The sequence below is a fragment of the Poecile atricapillus genome, chromosome 2, assembly GCF_030490865.1.
Source record: "Poecile atricapillus isolate bPoeAtr1 chromosome 2, bPoeAtr1.hap1, whole genome shotgun sequence".
Taxonomy (NCBI): Eukaryota; Metazoa; Chordata; class Aves; order Passeriformes; family Paridae; genus Poecile; species Poecile atricapillus.
The window spans coordinates 63,765,732-63,782,095 of record NC_081250.1 but is presented as its reverse complement, the minus strand read 5'-3'; the positions used below and the strand labels follow the sequence as shown (position 1 = coordinate 63,782,095).

At 42.3% G+C, this 16,364-nt stretch overlaps 2 protein-coding genes across 5 annotated transcripts in view; one reads left to right on the top strand and one right to left on the bottom strand.

Moving 5' to 3' along the window:
- Positions 1-4,678, top strand: part of NUP153 (nucleoporin 153) — a 44,508-nt gene extending 39,830 nt beyond the window's left edge. For all 4 annotated transcript variants that reach the window (XM_058830884.1, XM_058830885.1, XM_058830883.1 and 1 more), the window contains 3 exons: positions 1,384-1,656; positions 2,939-3,098; positions 3,560-4,678. In XM_058830884.1, coding sequence (XP_058686867.1) covers positions 1,384-1,656; positions 2,939-3,098; positions 3,560-3,644 — 518 coding nt within the window. In that variant the 3' untranslated portion in view covers positions 3,645-4,678. The remainder of the gene's footprint in view (positions 1-1,383; positions 1,657-2,938; positions 3,099-3,559) is intronic.
- A 2,048-nt stretch (positions 4,679-6,726) lies between these two features.
- On the bottom strand, positions 6,727-16,082 carry FAM8A1 (family with sequence similarity 8 member A1). Its single transcript, XM_058830891.1, has 5 exons — positions 15,548-16,082; positions 10,948-11,068; positions 8,547-8,670; positions 8,182-8,321; positions 6,727-7,869 (listed from the first exon to the last, which is right to left on the bottom strand). Exons 1-5 carry the CDS (start codon positions 16,065-16,067, stop codon positions 7,725-7,727), a joined length of 1,050 nt encoding a protein of 349 aa, XP_058686874.1. The 5' UTR covers positions 16,068-16,082; the 3' UTR covers positions 6,727-7,724.
- Between the last annotated feature and the right edge of the window lie 282 nt (positions 16,083-16,364).

The window sequence follows — 16,364 nt, the reverse complement described above, 5'->3', positions numbered from 1 at the left end:
AGAGCTTTTCACCATGAGAATGATAATTTATTTCTTCAATCACTGTTAGTGCAGTGTTTACAGTTAAAAGTCAGCGAATTACTCGTTTTCGCTCCTATACCTAAAACTCTGAATTCCTGGAAATACTGTCAGACTTTGCCAAAGTCCTTCCCTCGCAAGTATATATAAATGGAATACCTTAACATGCAATTAATGATGCTTAAGGGTTGGTTTCTACTAAGGAACATGGCCAATGCATGTTAATTTTCTAGGAAAAAATTCAGAGAAGACAGCAATAAGAAATACAGAGTTTCTTCATGTTTTATGTTTGTTACTCCACTTCCTGAATTGCATGTACAAATGCATGACTCAAGACTAAATCCACCAAATTATCTGTATTCCTATGAGCCATGCAGGATGTTGGAAATAAAATTGAATCAATAAGGGAAATACATTTAATCTACTTTGATCCTGGTGACTTAACTTTGTCAGTCACAAAAGTTCAATTTGCACACTTTTTTGTGTATCGGAAACAGAAAAAACAGTACTAAATTACTAACAACCAACAGATCAATTTAAAGTGCTTGCAAATCAGTAACTTTTGGTGTAATTTTGTTAGTAGGTGATACCATATTTAAACATCTTCACAAATTCAGAAACTTAAGTTTTACCATGTAACTCATCTTGGAAAGAAAGTCAGCCATTCCAAGTTAATGGTGCAATTAGAGGGTATTTCCTGTTGCATGAGCATTAGTAATGCTGTTTAAAATGTCCCTTCTGCATAGCAAATCTGCCACGTACGTTCAGAGTCACTGTTCAGTTGCATTTCATTATTTTTGCTGGCCATGCAGCTCAACAATTGGGCTGGTTGTCTGTTTTGATGGTAGATAGAGAATTACTGTGGTAAACCAAGTTTTTGAGATAACTGCAAGTTTGATTTGGCCTCCAGAAGCTGATAATGGTAAGCAATTGAACAGGGGAGGGGTGCAATTGCTGAAAAGATACACGTTCTCCTAGTCCTAAGAAATCGGGAGCTGTATTTTGAATGTCTGGAAAATCCAGTTTGAATGAATATTCCATGTATGTGGTAGGAACAGCTTTTACTAAATACAGATTAAAACATTCTGTTTGTAGGAATCTGTCTGTACAACATGAAGAAGCAACGAGTGCATTTGAGATTTAATGTTGCCTGACTCATAAACACAGTGTTTCTCATGTTGCTTAAAAGAAAATTCCTGTTGTGGCTGAGGTGTAGTATCTGTTTTATATGCTCACGCAAGTAGTTAGGAATTACGATGAGTATTCAGCTACCAGATCTGAGGCTTGAGAACATTTTGTTTCTGGATTCATTCTTGAGGGTGGGAGGGAAGAGGCCCATGCTGACATCCCTCTCTGTCCCCTAAGGGTCATCGTCTTCGTTTCTGTTTGGCTCTGGGCCTCCAGCGCCTGCTGCTGGCCCAGCCTTTGGCGCCAGTCAGCCACCAGCATTTGGCCCAAGCCCAGGCTCCGGCCAGCAAAGCGCTCCAAGCTTTGGATCGCTGTCGACAACGTTGTTTTCTCCTGGCTCTCACCCTGCTCCTTCTGCCTTCGGCTCGGTGACAAGCAGCACTCAGCCCTCTGTGTTCGGACAACAGGCAGCCAATCAGCCAACTTTTGGCTCTGGTACCCCCAGTGCTGGTGAGTGCCGACCATCCTCTTCCCGTTTGCTCTCAAAGATTATATATTTCATTTTCTTTTCCATGAAGTGCACCATAAATTATATGGAAAAAGACGACTTTGGCATTGCACATGTATTTAAATATAGGAATTGCCCTCCATAAAAATAATGGCTATAGGGTTGGCATTTATCTCCCTGTCCTGACTGTGGAGACAATGTGCCAGGGGTGTCCAGCTTCACAGTAAGCCTTCTCCGCAGGAGACTTAGCAGACACGGAAGTTGCAACTCTACAACTAAATTTTGAGCTTTATTTTCTCTAGAAACCTAATGATTAAAAGGAACTATTGAAAACCAAGTAGTAATCACTGGTAAGATTGTGCACACACACTGCAAAACTGTTATTTTTTGATTTGAGAAATTCTTAGTTATCTGACTTGAACAGGCTTCATTGTATAAAATACAGTCAGAATTGTTTGGAGGGTTTTTAAACATTCATGGGTTAAGACTGTATTAAGATCTTTTTACTAATGACATATAAAATGTCATGGGAAAGGGGCACAGAATGAACCTTGTAACTTAAGAAAGACCTGTTCCATACTAGTAATAATTAAAAAATAAAAGCAGTGCCAGAATGTCTGTTTGATATCACATCAAATACTGAAAGGAAAAAGCCTCCTTTTTTCCTCTCAGATGTTTTACAAAATAGCCCCCATTAAAAGTAACCGACATTTTTGTACTAATCAGTAGATTAGTACAAGCAGATTAGTGCACAGCACAGTACTCAGTCGATCTTTCATTAATCAGGTAGCAGTTTAAAGGTGAAGTTCTCCCTGGACTTTCCGTATTACTTATTAGTTTGCTCTGATGTTTGGAATGTTTGGGGTTTTTTCAGATGAGGTGCAGTTAGCACATTAAAGGAAAGGAAGTCCCCAGATCCACTGCATGAACACAGAAAAGTTTACCTGAATGTAAATTTACAATTTAAGACTCGACTAATAAACCTCAGTATGCACAGGTATAAATTTAATGGTGGCACAGAAGTTAGCAAACAACTAATTATCAGTGTGCCAGCAGTATTACTTAAAAAATTTCCCAATCTATGTGAATGGATTCATTCAATAAGCTGTTCCTGTAGTAATCTGACACTTCTGGTGCACCACCCCCCCAACTTTGTCATCTTGAGAAATGTGTAAAAAGAATAATCTTTAAAGATAATGGGGAAGAATATGAGGATTTTCCTGGAAAGGATAAACTCAGTTTTCAGCTCTCTTACTTCTTTCTGCTTCCACCCCATCTTCCCAGGTTCTGTATTCCGGTTTGGAAGTAGTACTACTAATTTCAGCTTTCCAAATAACCCAGGAGTATTCACTTTTGGTGCAAATCCTCCTGCACCAGCAGCTCCTGCACCGCCTTCTGGCACTTCAGGATTTTCGTTCAACCAGCCTCCAGCATTTACAGTGGGGTAAGAGACCATATCAGAATTTCCCTTGAGCTTCGGGTAATATCAGTGGACAGTGTTCAGCCTCTACTGCTGTTAAATCATGAGGTGTTCAGATGAACCTTGGAGTTTGAAACTAAATTTGGCATCCTTCCTTGTATTAACCTGACTGGCTAACTAAGCACCGTTATCTGTGAAGGAGCCTAGCTGTCAGGAATGTCACACATCAACACATGTGAGATTGTCTTGTTCTTGAAAGGTAGAACCTGTATCCAGCCATTATGCTGCTGCTTACCTTCTGAATAAGAGAGATTTAATTGGTTTCTGGAACTCTCTTCCTCCTGTTCGTCACTTGCTGCTTGTTGCCAGCTGGTAACTAGTGAGACAAGACTATGAAACAGTTATTCTGGAATATCTACTCAGTGCTGCTACTGAATTTTCAGCTACACTGTCCTAAACTCTGAACTACTAATTTCTTTTAATAGGACTAATGGGAAAAATGTTTTCTCTGCCTCTGGATCTTCAGTTGCTGGTCGGAAGATAAAGACTGCAGTTAGACGTAGAAAGTAAACGCCTGATTGGTAAAGCGTCAAAAACATTGGAAGCAGCTACTATCCTGAATTGTCCAGCTACTACCCTGAATTGTTCATTACTGGGATTGTACCTCACGCTGGCTTGTCAGAAGTCAGATCTGCCTAAAGGAATATAAAACTTAGCTTTCCTGTCCTTCCCTCCCCTCTCCCTGTTAACGTTTTTTTGGTAGCAAGTAAAGTTGGCAACAAGGCTGTTCTCAAGCAAAAGTCTCAAGTTACTTCTTTCACTGACTCGGCATGGTCTGGCTGTAGCGCTGAGTAGAGCCTGCACAGTGAATGGCTTGTTGATACCTCTTCATCCGCACCACTACGTGCGCTCATCCGCGTTTACTGACGCCTCGAAATTGTAATTATATCAGCGAGGGATGCTGTATAGAGTAGAGAATGTTGATAATGAATGATTTCTATGCTGAGTTTGTGCTGGTGTATGTGTGAAGTGAGTGAGTTTGGGTGTATTGTGCACTAAAATTTTCTGATAGGGGAAGACTGATTAAAGGATGATCCATGCTAAGGACTTGTTAGATCTGTAGCTCTTCATTTAATAATTATATGCTATTTCTATATTTTCATTCTTACAGCCCTTTATCACCTGTCTCGCCTTGTTATTTTATTATGAAATGTGTAAATACAATTTTGTTTCTCTATGTACTTTTTTGGCATAACAAATCTGTGAAATTGAAATTTTAATTTTGTGTGTTACAGCCATTTTTGTTTAGTATCGTCTCAGATTTTATGTAAATCCCATTATTCAAAGTTGCCTAAATCCATTTAGAAAATCTTTAAAATTGGGAATTCTTAAAGTAAGTTTATTGGCTTTTCTGATCCATTTTTGTTTGGACCAAAAACCAGTATTGTACAAAGTATTAAGTATATATTTTTATATTTACTGAAATGGACTGTGGTGACTTTGGATAATAAGGAAAAGTTTAATATTAAAGCCATGTTTATTACAGTATAATTAACATGTTAAACCATGGGATAAATGCCATCAATAAAAACTGCGAAATATTACCTGGCAATTTTAACTCTCCATAAAGGCATCCCCAGCTGTAACTGTATGAGGTGGTTCCCTCAACCAGAGCAATGTCTTGTGCTTTCTTCAACCTCTGCTTTTTCGCATTGATTTTAGAAGATCTTAAATAAGTTAGGAATTTCCTGTTAGGAAGAATTATATTGTAGGCTGAAGGTTGGAGCAGCTTATCAGTGTGTCAGCTGACTGCAGTTAATTTTTTGTACTATTAAAAAAATCCAACCTATTGTGGGTAAAGATTCACCACTGTTCTAACTGAAAAGATTGTAAATGAGTGATAGGGGTGGGCACTTCTGTAGCAGTTACAGGAACTTCTTGGAGAACAGACATTATTCTACTAAAATGAGAGGAGATGCTTGTTTAGGGGACCCACAGCTGAATTTGTACCAAGTCTATCACACTCAGACATGAATTCTTCTCCCAGCTATGGAAGGGCAGAGACCTGCATCTCTCTTCAGTGGTGTAAATGTCTTCAGGGGCACTTCTGCCATGCATCCTGGCACTGCTCCCTGCGCCTGCAGCTGCTGCTAGTACAAGGTGAGATGCCTTTCAGGCACAAGCTGGACATGACAGGAGGGCAAAGGCCAACTGCTCTTTTCAGGTGTAGGGCTCCAGTCACTCTGGAAACAGAACATTTTCTAGGAACAGAAAATGCTCAGCAACTCGCCTTTCAAACCACACACACACTCACTGCTATTCGGGCAGTCAGATCATGCCACTGTAGCCATGAAAAGATTATATGCTATTAACTGTTTGCAGCTGTTGTCCAGAAGTGAAAAATGCCACAGATTTCTACTTTCTCCCCCTTAGCACCTATTCACCTGCCACGAACTTGTCCATCAAGCAGAAACAAGCACGTATCTGGGACGCAGCTTGCATAAGAGACAAACTAAAAGCCAGCCAACAGCACACTATACACGTTTCTGTGGATAGGCTCTGTGTTCCTGCATTGTAATTGTCTTTACCTCCTGTGGAAGGGGTGGTATTTTTCTGCAGGGTAAGAAATACCTTTCCTTATACCTGAATTGGTAGTAATAAAATTTTAGCTGACAGTGTTGTTTTCCCCTTCCTCCCCCTTTTGAATTCTAGTTTATAGGTCACTGCTGCATTAAAGAGAATTAAAGTTCTTGTTGTGAATAGGCAAAACTCACCCTAGAAAGGACTTTTAAGTTGGTTCTGATAGCTTTAGCTTTTGTCAGGCCGATTGCCACACCTGACCTCAGTGCTTAAGTCTTCAAAAGAATGGAGCACAAGTCCTGTGAGGAGCAGCTGAGGGAACTGGGGGTGTTTAGCCTGGAGAAAAGGAGGCTCAGGGGCAACCTTATTCTCTACAACTGCCTATAAGGAGGGTATATAGTTGGGGGGTTAGGTGGGTTAGTCTCATCCCAGGTAAGAAGTGGTAGGACAAGAAAGTGGCCTCAAGCTGGTGTCAGGAGGTTTAGACTGGATGTTGGGAGAAAAAAAAATACTGGACATGGAGGCTATCCATGTAAGTAGTAGGATCACCACCCCTGGCAGTATTCAAAAAATGCGATTGAGCAAGGACTCTAAAAACAGTGTTCAAGCCAAGACAATCTTTTTTCCTTTACTTAAAAAATAAATATTTAAAAGTAGTTATCTAAAAAGTTAATGACCTCATTCTGGAGATGTAATGGATGGCAAAATAGCATTTAGCAACTATTAAGCATGGGATCTAGTCCTGAATCATTCCAAATGAAAACTGAAATGGAGGCACAATAGAGTCATACACAGCAGAACATGACTTGTCAGACAAAAACATTGCAGCATATGAACACATTCCTGATTTAATTTATTAAGCCTGGAGACAAGAGTGGTAACCAAGCCATTGTCCAAAATTGAAGGCAGGGCAAGAACTTCAGCCACTGAGTGGCATGTTAGGGCTAAGAGGAACACACAAAAACTGTGACTGAAGAGTTCCAAACTCAGATTTCAGTTAAACATTAGTATTGCTTATATCCCTTTCCTGAGATACTAATAACATGAGAATAAATGAATCATCAAAGCAATGTAGTCATGCAAAATATTAGGTTTCTTTATTCAGTATTTAAATTATTCTGAATATACAAACAATTAGCCAGAATGATAAAGTGAAAACCAGTATTTGTACTTCTGCAGATTTACATCCATAACACATTGCAGTTTAATGTTTTCTGCATGCTCCTGAAACATTCACTTCTTCTCTGCATTATATGCAAGAAATAGACAAGTGCTTTCTCTCCAAACAGAAGCAAAAAAGTTACCTTTGATTAGCATGGTCTGTACTGTTGCTGGCTCCAGAATTATTTACACACACCAGATCACTAACACTGCAGTGTTAACACATCCTTCTCACAGGAAAAAGCAGCTATTGTTTCACTTCTTCATTAGCTTGGACAAGTGAAGTAAGTGACAGTGCTTGAGACAATCATGCAAGAAACTTTTCACATCAATGTTGTGAGAAAATACTTAAAAGGTGAGGGAATATGATCTGTGAAGCAATAATAAAAGACACTGATAACCACTCTCCTTCTGGATACATAGCAATTTAATTAACATAATTTGCCTTGCTGTCTAATACTGCAGGTCTCTTCCCACTTATCCTTTGACAGGCAACTGTCTGGAAAAGAACTTCATTTTCTAGTTACCTGCCAACATCCAAAACTGTAGAAGCAACATTTCTTGTAAGGTGGTGTATTCCTAGGCATCTGCTTTCCACAGACAAACAGAACAGCTCCTTTCTGCAGTTAAAGCAGACAGTTTTTGTCTCATCAGAGGTTAATACTCCAGGATTTAATACATACTTTCTCTCCAAAACTTCTTTGGCATCTATGAAAACTCCAATACTTCAAAGGTAGTTGCTGGTATCATACAGGAACCATACATTTTCTTTAGCTTCTGAATCAGTTCCTATGTAATTAGGGCAAAAGATTCCAACAGACACCTCAATTTCAGTTCTGGGGTAGGTCTTTATTCACTGGGGTTTGGAGGCGATGTTCAGAACCAGTCCAGAAATCTCATTTTTTGGTATCATCTAACTCCATTTCTTCTGACCACAATAGTTCCTGCTACAATATCATAAGCTGTTCTGTTATGCTGGAAAAACAGCAGTGTAATGAATGCAGGAAAAAATGATGCAATAGAAAAATTCTTGATCAAAGCTCGTACCGTGGACCTGAAATCAGAATAGAATGTTCAGTGCCCTACTTTCACTTTTCTGCTGACATTTAGTAGTTAATTTCCAAGTTTAGCCCCCAAATTTTGAACAGCACAAAAGTTGAGCTCTAGAGGAGATTTAACCACCTACCCTGAAAAATACTCCCATGTGACTGAATAATTACCATTTTATTCTCAGATCACAGAATCTGACAATAGCTGTTGCAGTCTAATTACTGCAAAGGTCAACAACAAAGCAATGGTGAACTTCCAAGTCACATGCTTTTGACACTTAACCAGAATGCAATGAGACTGAGCCAGGAGCACTTACGTTGTCATACTGACATTAGAAGATGGAATGACTAACACACGGCTGGGTGCAATAAGTACAGATGTTTCACACGTCACAACTCGCAGTCCAAGCAAGAATTTCCCTGGGGTTGCTCCACCTGCTCCCCAAATACAGATTATCTGTAAGAGAAAGGTTATTTCAATTCCACACACCACCAGTGTTGTTGACAAGTCTCACAAACTTGGTTATCCTCAGAACTATGTGAATATCATAAGCTTCAACATAATCCAAAATACCGTAAAGAGGATTTACTTTATTGGCCAACGATAACATTAGTTTTTAAAACTGTTACTTCAACAACTCACAACTATTAATTACAGGAGTTAATGTTTATGAGTAGTTACCTCATAAAAGCAGACTAATAACCTGTAGATGAGAGCTACTATCATCATTTTCTGTAAATCTTCCATGGACGTATCTTCATCTATTTCTTCTATGATGTAATGCATGGCAAATTTAGAGATGTCCCTGTACAAAATAAAACTGAACTTTAAAATCAACCTTCTCCCAATACCAGTGTTACCCCTTTAATACCAGAATTCACTCCCTCCAGTCTGGTATTGTAAGAGAACAAAAGCTCCTTGCCCTTTCTGATACTAAACAAGCCATTAAAATTCAGAACACTCACTTTCATTCTGAATTGCTGCCTAGTTTTTTTTTGTCTTTTTCATTAAGAAAAGATCATTCTTTATTGCCACTTTTGTACAATGGGGTCCCTGGGTAGTGAGCTGCAGAATTGTTCTGAAAATTCTCACACTTCTTGGGAGGTAAACAGATTCTGCACATAATCATCTAACTTGATATAAATGGAAGGCATCCAAGTCTCCAAGTATCTTCTTACACAAACACTCAAGGAAAAAGAAAAGGGCACTCTTTACGAATGCAAAGGAGAAGTTGGCAATCTCCCTAAGGAATCAGGGGAGCCCTAAATCCTCCACTGCATGATCGTCAGGTTCTCATCAGGGTTCCTCATTCTCATTCTTTATTGCTCGCCATGCTCATCTGGAGGCACCTTGGTATGCAATAGGAGGATTTAAACAAAGCAATTTAATCCTTTTGGTATTTAGCCAAACAGAGCTAGGTGAAGCATCCATTTGGAGTTAATGGCATATTTTCATAAGATAAACTCCACAGATTTAACATTCTTATCTGATACCTGGAATGGATATACTTGCAACACATTAAGGCAAGAATTTTTCACTCATGCATCTAATTAAGGTTCACATAGAACTGTGCAGTGCCACTTCAAAACAGTCTATCTAATATATTTGTGCTACTTGCCCTCCTCTTTATTCAGACTTAAGGACTGAAAACCCCAAAACAACACAGGAATTAAAAAAACAGTGTAGCACAACCTGCATTTCCCTTCAATACAGCTTTGGCCTGAAGTGTCTTTTTTGAGCCTGTGAGGACCTATGTTTTTCATGACAATTCAGCCTGACCCCAAGCACACCATGTCTCTCAAGCAGAAACCCCCCCAGAACACTTCTCTGAAGCTCTCTGTAAGCAACTGTCTCACAAAACTGTTAATATTGAAAATGCTGTAAATTACACTTTCATCACTTTACAGCAGCAATATACATATAGTTGTTCCCCATCTTTCCAGTACTTCACTTTGTATCATTCTCCACCTACTAACAGCAAAAAAGAAATACAAGCTGTCAGGTTGCAGGAGGTGGGATCTGGCCACTAAACAGAAAGGAACGTTTGGCATTTTAATTGCTTCTTATCTGAACAAAACACAGCGATCATTTACATCAACGTATTTAGTGTTTTGGATCTAACCCTCTTCCACACCCCTTTCAAGCTGCAGGTGAAGGTGTCTGGAAGATGTTATCTGTATAGCATCACTTTACAGTAACATTTGGATGGTTCTTGAACAGAAAGCATGGGTTCTGAAATGTGTTTGTTCAGTAGTGGAGTTATTGATTACAACAAGATCTCATCTCTTAATCAGACTGAAATATTTGAACCCAAAACAGAGTAACTGAGTTAAGGAATAAGATATCTACAGTAAAGAAGCAGTTAAAAAGGGAAGTGTTTGAGGTAAACTAGTACATCTGTGTAAAAAAGTGTGAAATGGGAAATCTTTCAGTCCAGTGTATGGTTGACATACACACACAAAGCTTACTTGCACTTTTTAAGAAACCAAATTTACACCCAGTGAAGCTTGCAGTCTGGCAGCATTCATAGCAACCAGGCTGTATTTTAAAAGTACATATATATCTGATCTGCTTGATCAGATTTTTGGGGGGGGGGGGGGGGGGGGGCAGGCAGGGGGACTAGCATTGTTTAGGTCAGAAATCTAAAACACAGCACCATGGAAGACACTATACAGAAAATTCACTTCTTCCCAGCTGGATCTACAGCATCAGTACAGATCAGTACATTTTCAAAGGCCATTTAAAAAGTTTGTCAATGTTTTTTCTTTGAAAATTATAAAGGACTTTTTAATAATATTGCTATTTCCCCACCCCCCATAAATGTGCAAGTCTAATCTTTTCTTAGTAGGGAGTTTGTGAGCCTACAGACCTGTACAAATTCTGTGTTTCCATCAGCTGACCCAAAATCAGGATGTATTTACAAGCAAGTTAGCCTAGTGGTGGTTCTCCTCCACTGACTGAACTTCTGTCAGTTATTTAATCATATCATATGCATAAACATACCATAAATACAACCTGACACCTCAAAGAGCATGAAAAGCTTAAAGCTGTATGTAACAAAGCTTTAAATCGTTCAACTTACTTTATTCCACTGAGGTGCATAATACTTAAAATGATGGTTGCCTTTATAAAGAACAGAATAAAAAAATCCACCATCTCTGCTATGAACCTGTGTGCCAGTGAAGGGATAAGGAACTCCCGACCTGCAACAGAAATAGTTCACATTACCCAGATTTTACTGCACTAACACAAAGTTAACACTATCTAGTGAAGTACAACCACATCAACCTCTCTGCAAGAACATAATCAAGAGCTCTGCTCACATGTTCTTCAAAAAAACTTCTAAAAATGTATGCATAAAAAATAATCTGAATTAAGTTGAATGAGAAGCAGCTTCTTTAAGAACTTTAACTTTCAGAACTGAGTTAGGATCACAGGCAAAATCATACCCTGCTAAAGAACTGAAGTACACTGAAGATGCATCAGTTTCTGTGTTCTTTTGTTTAGAATAACCTCATAGAGAACAAATTTATGTAAGTCTGAGAGGTCACATTAAAAAGAAAATTAGACCTACCATAACTTTTCTATCCCTCAGCACCAAAGCTTCCCTGTATACCAAGTATCAATTCACAGAATAAAACACGGCCTATTTTATTTCCATTCAAATACAAGCAAGAATGGACAAAAATCATACTTGACATAAACATTTCTACAGACTACTTAAAATAAAACACAGCATACTGCTCTACCCCCAGCCAGAAAACATAACACATTTCTCCTATTTAACTGGCCACGTGCAAATGGGCACAAAGTAAGGAATCACTTACAAGCTTCTGTGGTTCAAGTGGTTTAAACACAGAAAACATTAAGTGTCTTAGAAAGTTTCCAAGAAATAATGTTGCAAAATAATTTCATCTGGACCCAGCTACTCCTCTATTTCCCAAAGCATAAACATGACACTCACATGAAACCTGCAATGACTCACATCAAAACTTCACTTAGAAATAACCTTCTATTACCAGATAGAACCTGTGGCAGTGACTAGTTTTTTACTGTTTCTGAGAATACTTATCCCCACACAGAGAAAGGACAAAAGAGGAAAGAAAATCACACCATTCTCTAGTGTCAAAAAACCATCATCAAATTTCATTTAGAATAAGCCTCCCCAGTTCAGCTGCTGAGACTGTTGCTGCCAGCCATGGCTCTGTGAGCTGTGAGAGCCAAGACAAAAGGCCACAGCACTTTCAAATGCAGTAAGGAGAATCAGGCAGTGATCAGGTAAGAGTCAGCTCTTATTTAACATACCTGGGTTTATACAGCTTTGTTTCATGCCTGCTGCATTGATCACTCTGCATCGATAATATCATGTATCCTGGTTTTAGGCAGCAGGAGGGCCACAGAGATGGCTCCTGTGTGAAGCTGCTGGGAGCTTCCCACCATGTCCGACAGAGCCAATGGCTGATGGCTCTGAAGACAGACATGCTGCTGGCCAAAACTAGGCCACTGAGGGAGGCTGGTAATGCCACCTGTGATGACATATTTAAGAAAATCAAAACGAAGTCATGAGTTTTGCTTCTAGTCAGAGAAGAGGAGGAGGTTAGAACATGTGAGACACCAAGATCATTGACTAAGGAGGGGCAGGAGGTGCTCCAGGTGCTGCAGCCGAGATTCTTCTGCAGGCCGTGGTGATGACCATGGTGCAGCAGCTGTGCCCCTGCAGCCCATGGGGATCCACGGGGGATCCAGAGATCCACCCGCAGCCCATGGGGATCCACGGGGATCCAGAGATCCACCCACAGCCCATGGGGATCCACAGGGGATGTAGAGATCCACCTGCAGCCCATGGGGAGGTGCCCACACTGGAGTGGATGGATGCCTGGAGGAGGCTGTGATCCAGTGGGAGACCCAGTGGAGAGAGGAGGCCCCTGCTTCCAGGCTGGAGCAGCCTGTCCTTGGAGGACTGGACCCCATCGGAAGAGAGACCCACATCACAGCAGTTTTGGGAGGACTGTGTGTCCGTGGGAGGGACTCACATTTGCAGCAGATGCAGTTGGGCTGCTGCTTGTGAGAGTGGACCCAGGCTGGAGAAGTTCACAGAAAACTGTCTCCTTTGGGAGGGACCCCACGGCCTCACAGGGGAAGGACTCCTCTCCTGGAGCAGCAGAAGAAAATCTCAGCGATGAACTGACCAAAATCCCCATGCATTGTCTCCCTGCACTGTCAGTGGGAAGGAGGGAGGGGCTGAGGGGAAAATGGTGTTTTAAGGGCTTATTTTACTTCTCATTATCCTCTTCTGATTCTGTAGTAATAAATTTCACTTCACAACTAAAGTTGAGCCTGTTTTGCCCTTGAAATATTCCTCCTGGTCTTCATCTCACTCATGAAGCCTTTGTTAACTTTTTTTCTTTTTCCATCCTTTGCCCAGTCATCACTCGTGGGTGCCTGGCACTGGGCCAGTATCAAACCAGTACATGTATAATACTAAAATGGATTCCACTGGCACTATCAAAGCCTGCTCAAGTTGTCTGTTGCATTCTAGTAAGAGATTCTTCAACTATGGCAGGAGGGAACATAGGCAGTCTCCCAATCCTGGCTTGAGCACACAGCACCAGGTGAAAGCCTTCATTTGCTCTGTTAAAAGCAGCACATTTGTTGAAGTTGGTGGCAGAGACTGATTTATTCACCATTGAATAAATTAAATTAAATGGCTGCACAAAGAAGAAGCTACATGGGACTAGGAAAGTAAATATTCAAATTATATTTAACTCCATCACATTAAGAAACCTTGGCAACCCTTAGACTCTGACAGATTTACATTGCAGTGATTCAAGATGTTCCTTATATCAGAAATCCACTCTTTTGCCAAGGGTTACTATTTATTCAGCAAGGACAGCCAAATACAACATCCATCCAGCTCAATGTCTAGGATCCTGCAACCACATAGTGCTTAACAGGGGTTTGCACCAGTCAGCCGCAGGGCAGCTGGGGCCTGAATGAACCTTTTGCCCTACTGTTCCCAGTGGATGAGCAGTAATCTCCTGTAGCAAGACAGGCAGGGACCAGGAGAGGAAGTGTCTTAAGCCATGGTGACTGCCCATGAAGAACCTGCCACTGCCCAGGGTGCTGTTAAATAGTGCTGCTCTAGCACACACCTGCAGGCAGACTGGAGTGGCAGAGGCAGTTAACAACCCCACTTTTTGACATCCCAGTTTAAGATCTGCAAAATTAACATAAGCTGTCATGTATTTCAGCTTACATAAGCACACAGGCTGTAAACTGCATTGGCACAGGGACAGATACATGACCTGCCCTGCCTCGCCTGCTGTGTGGGCAATAATCTACAGCAGGGAAGAAGGAGACATAATCACTTTAGCTGTTCCAGATATACCCATCTGCAATCTGAAGCCAAAGCATCAGCACAACAGTCTTTGTAACTGTATTGTATCACTGCATCACATATCTAGTCCCCTTAAGAAGGCCAATTGTCTTGCAGTAGTATGCAATATTCAGAATAATCACATTCAACAACATGAAATGCTATTCATGCCTTAAATTACCTTTAATATAAGGAACCTGGTGAAAAAGGTTCATAAGGAACATCTCCTGAAAAAACAGGTAAAAATCCAAGAATCATTTCAGCCTATCCTTTGCCCAACCCTCCTTTAATGACTGGCAATATAAGTTCACAAGCAAACTATAACAGAATCAGAGCATAATTACAGAAAATAATATTTTGTGTTCTAACCATGTTTAAGCAACATTTGCTTAAAAAAATAAGCAAGAAGCAAGCTCAGAAGCTAGGCTCCCTTCACTTGAAAATAAGGAAAAAGGAATAAAAAACATCTTCTACACACATTGGCCACTAAGCTTATAAAAAACGTCACAGATCAGCAATGTCGTACTTTGTCCTGGAGAGAGAAACGAGCTCTGGCTTTCTTCCAAAGCGCATCAGCAGTGCTCTCCTCCACAATTTCCTACCACTGCTCACAGTGGTACAAACATTCACGGAATGTGACCTAGGTGCTCCTCGACTTGTGAGGAGCTGTTGCTGCTCCAGGTTTTACCTCTGATGCGATCAGAGTGAGTTTGCTTTACTCCTGCTGTGCACTGCCTTCAATGTTTACAGCTGCAACAGACGTTTGTTTATCTCGGGTCCCACCGCCTAAGCTTGTCCAATGTCAGCATATTTTCACTTCTCTGCTTGCATTTGACAGAATTATTTTATGTGAGCACCAACAGCCCACTAAAACAGCCAAAACTAATTTAGATTTCATCATCCAAACGGGCTACTTCTAAAGCTAGAGGTATTACAAGCCTGTGATCACAAGAATACGTTCCACTGGAAAAAAAACCAAAAAAACAACTCCTTCCTATACATGAAAACATCTTTACAAGCTCTAAAGCTGTAAGCTGTATATGCAAGTCAATCTCCCCAAACCTGCTTATGCACCAGGTTCTGGATTTACAACCTCGGTATTAGGGCTGTCACCCTGTGTCACAAGGCACAGACACATGCCCGGGGCCGCAGCCAACGGAAGCGCAGCGACTCCCAACGTCGCACACCCCCGGCTTCCCTCTCCAGATCCGGCTTCCCTCTCCAGATCCCGCTTCCCGGAGCTGCGGCTCTCATCAGCCTCCTCTTCCTCCCCAGGCCGAGCGGCCCAGCCCCGGCCCCCACTCACCCGCCGGCCGCCCCGTGTCCCTGGAGGCGCCGCTGCCGCTGGTACCGGCGGCGCTGCCGGAGGCCGCCCTGGGCAGGGGGGACACCGCGCCCGCCGCTCCCGGCCAGGCTGGGGTGGCGGCGGCGGGGGCGCGGGGCCCCGTCCCGGCGGAGGCCGTGTGTGCCGGCGGCGGAGCGAAGAGGTAGAAGGGGCTGTAGTAGGCGGCGGCGGCGGGTGGGGGCGGCTGCGCGGCGGCAGCGGCAGCGGCGGCGATGAAGGCGGGTGGGCAGCCTTGCCAGCCCAGGTACCCGCAGTACGAGTCCCACAGCCACTGGTGTACGCGCCGCGCGTACTCCGCCGCGCTCAGTGGCTTCGTCCCGCCGCCCTCCGGAGGGGAGCTTGGCGGTGGTGAGGACGCGGCATTGCCGTTGGCATTGCCGTTGGCATTGTCTGTCTCCTCTCCGCCGGCGCTGCCGCCCTCCGCCATCGCCGCCGCCCCAGCGCCAGCGCCCGCCCGGCCGCGCTCCGCCGCCTCCTCCATCGCGGCGGGCACTGAACGCTCACCGCGCGTGCGCCGGGGACGCGCCTCGCCTCTCCCACTTATTGCGGAGGAGTGGGGGGGGGAAGAGCCTTACCAGGGGAGCGCAGCGCCAGGGGAGGAACAACTTTCCCCCCGCCCCCGCCAGGAGATGGTATCGTCGAGCGCTGAGGCACAGGCGGCTGCCCGTGACGTGCGAACGGAGCGGCGTCCAGAGCTCTTTGCGGTGCACTAGTTCTGCGTTTTTATTTTATTTTATTATTTATTAATGTTGTGGGGTTTTTTTTCTTCCTCTATCTC

Bases quoted from the DNA above. Each gene is read 5' to 3' on its own strand.
- FAM8A1 (XM_058830891.1), bottom strand. From the start codon at position 16,067: ATGGAGGAGGCGGCGGAGCGCGGCCGGGCGGGCGCTGGCGCTGGGGCG. The intron at 8,671-10,947 runs GTAAGTTGAACG...TATTTTGTACAG, and splicing joins ATGCACCTCAGTGGAATAAA to GGACATCTCTAAATTTGCCA. The intron at 7,870-8,181 runs GTAAGTGCTCCT...TTCTGATTTCAG, and splicing joins TCTAATGTCAGTATGACAAC to GTCCACGGTACGAGCTTTGA.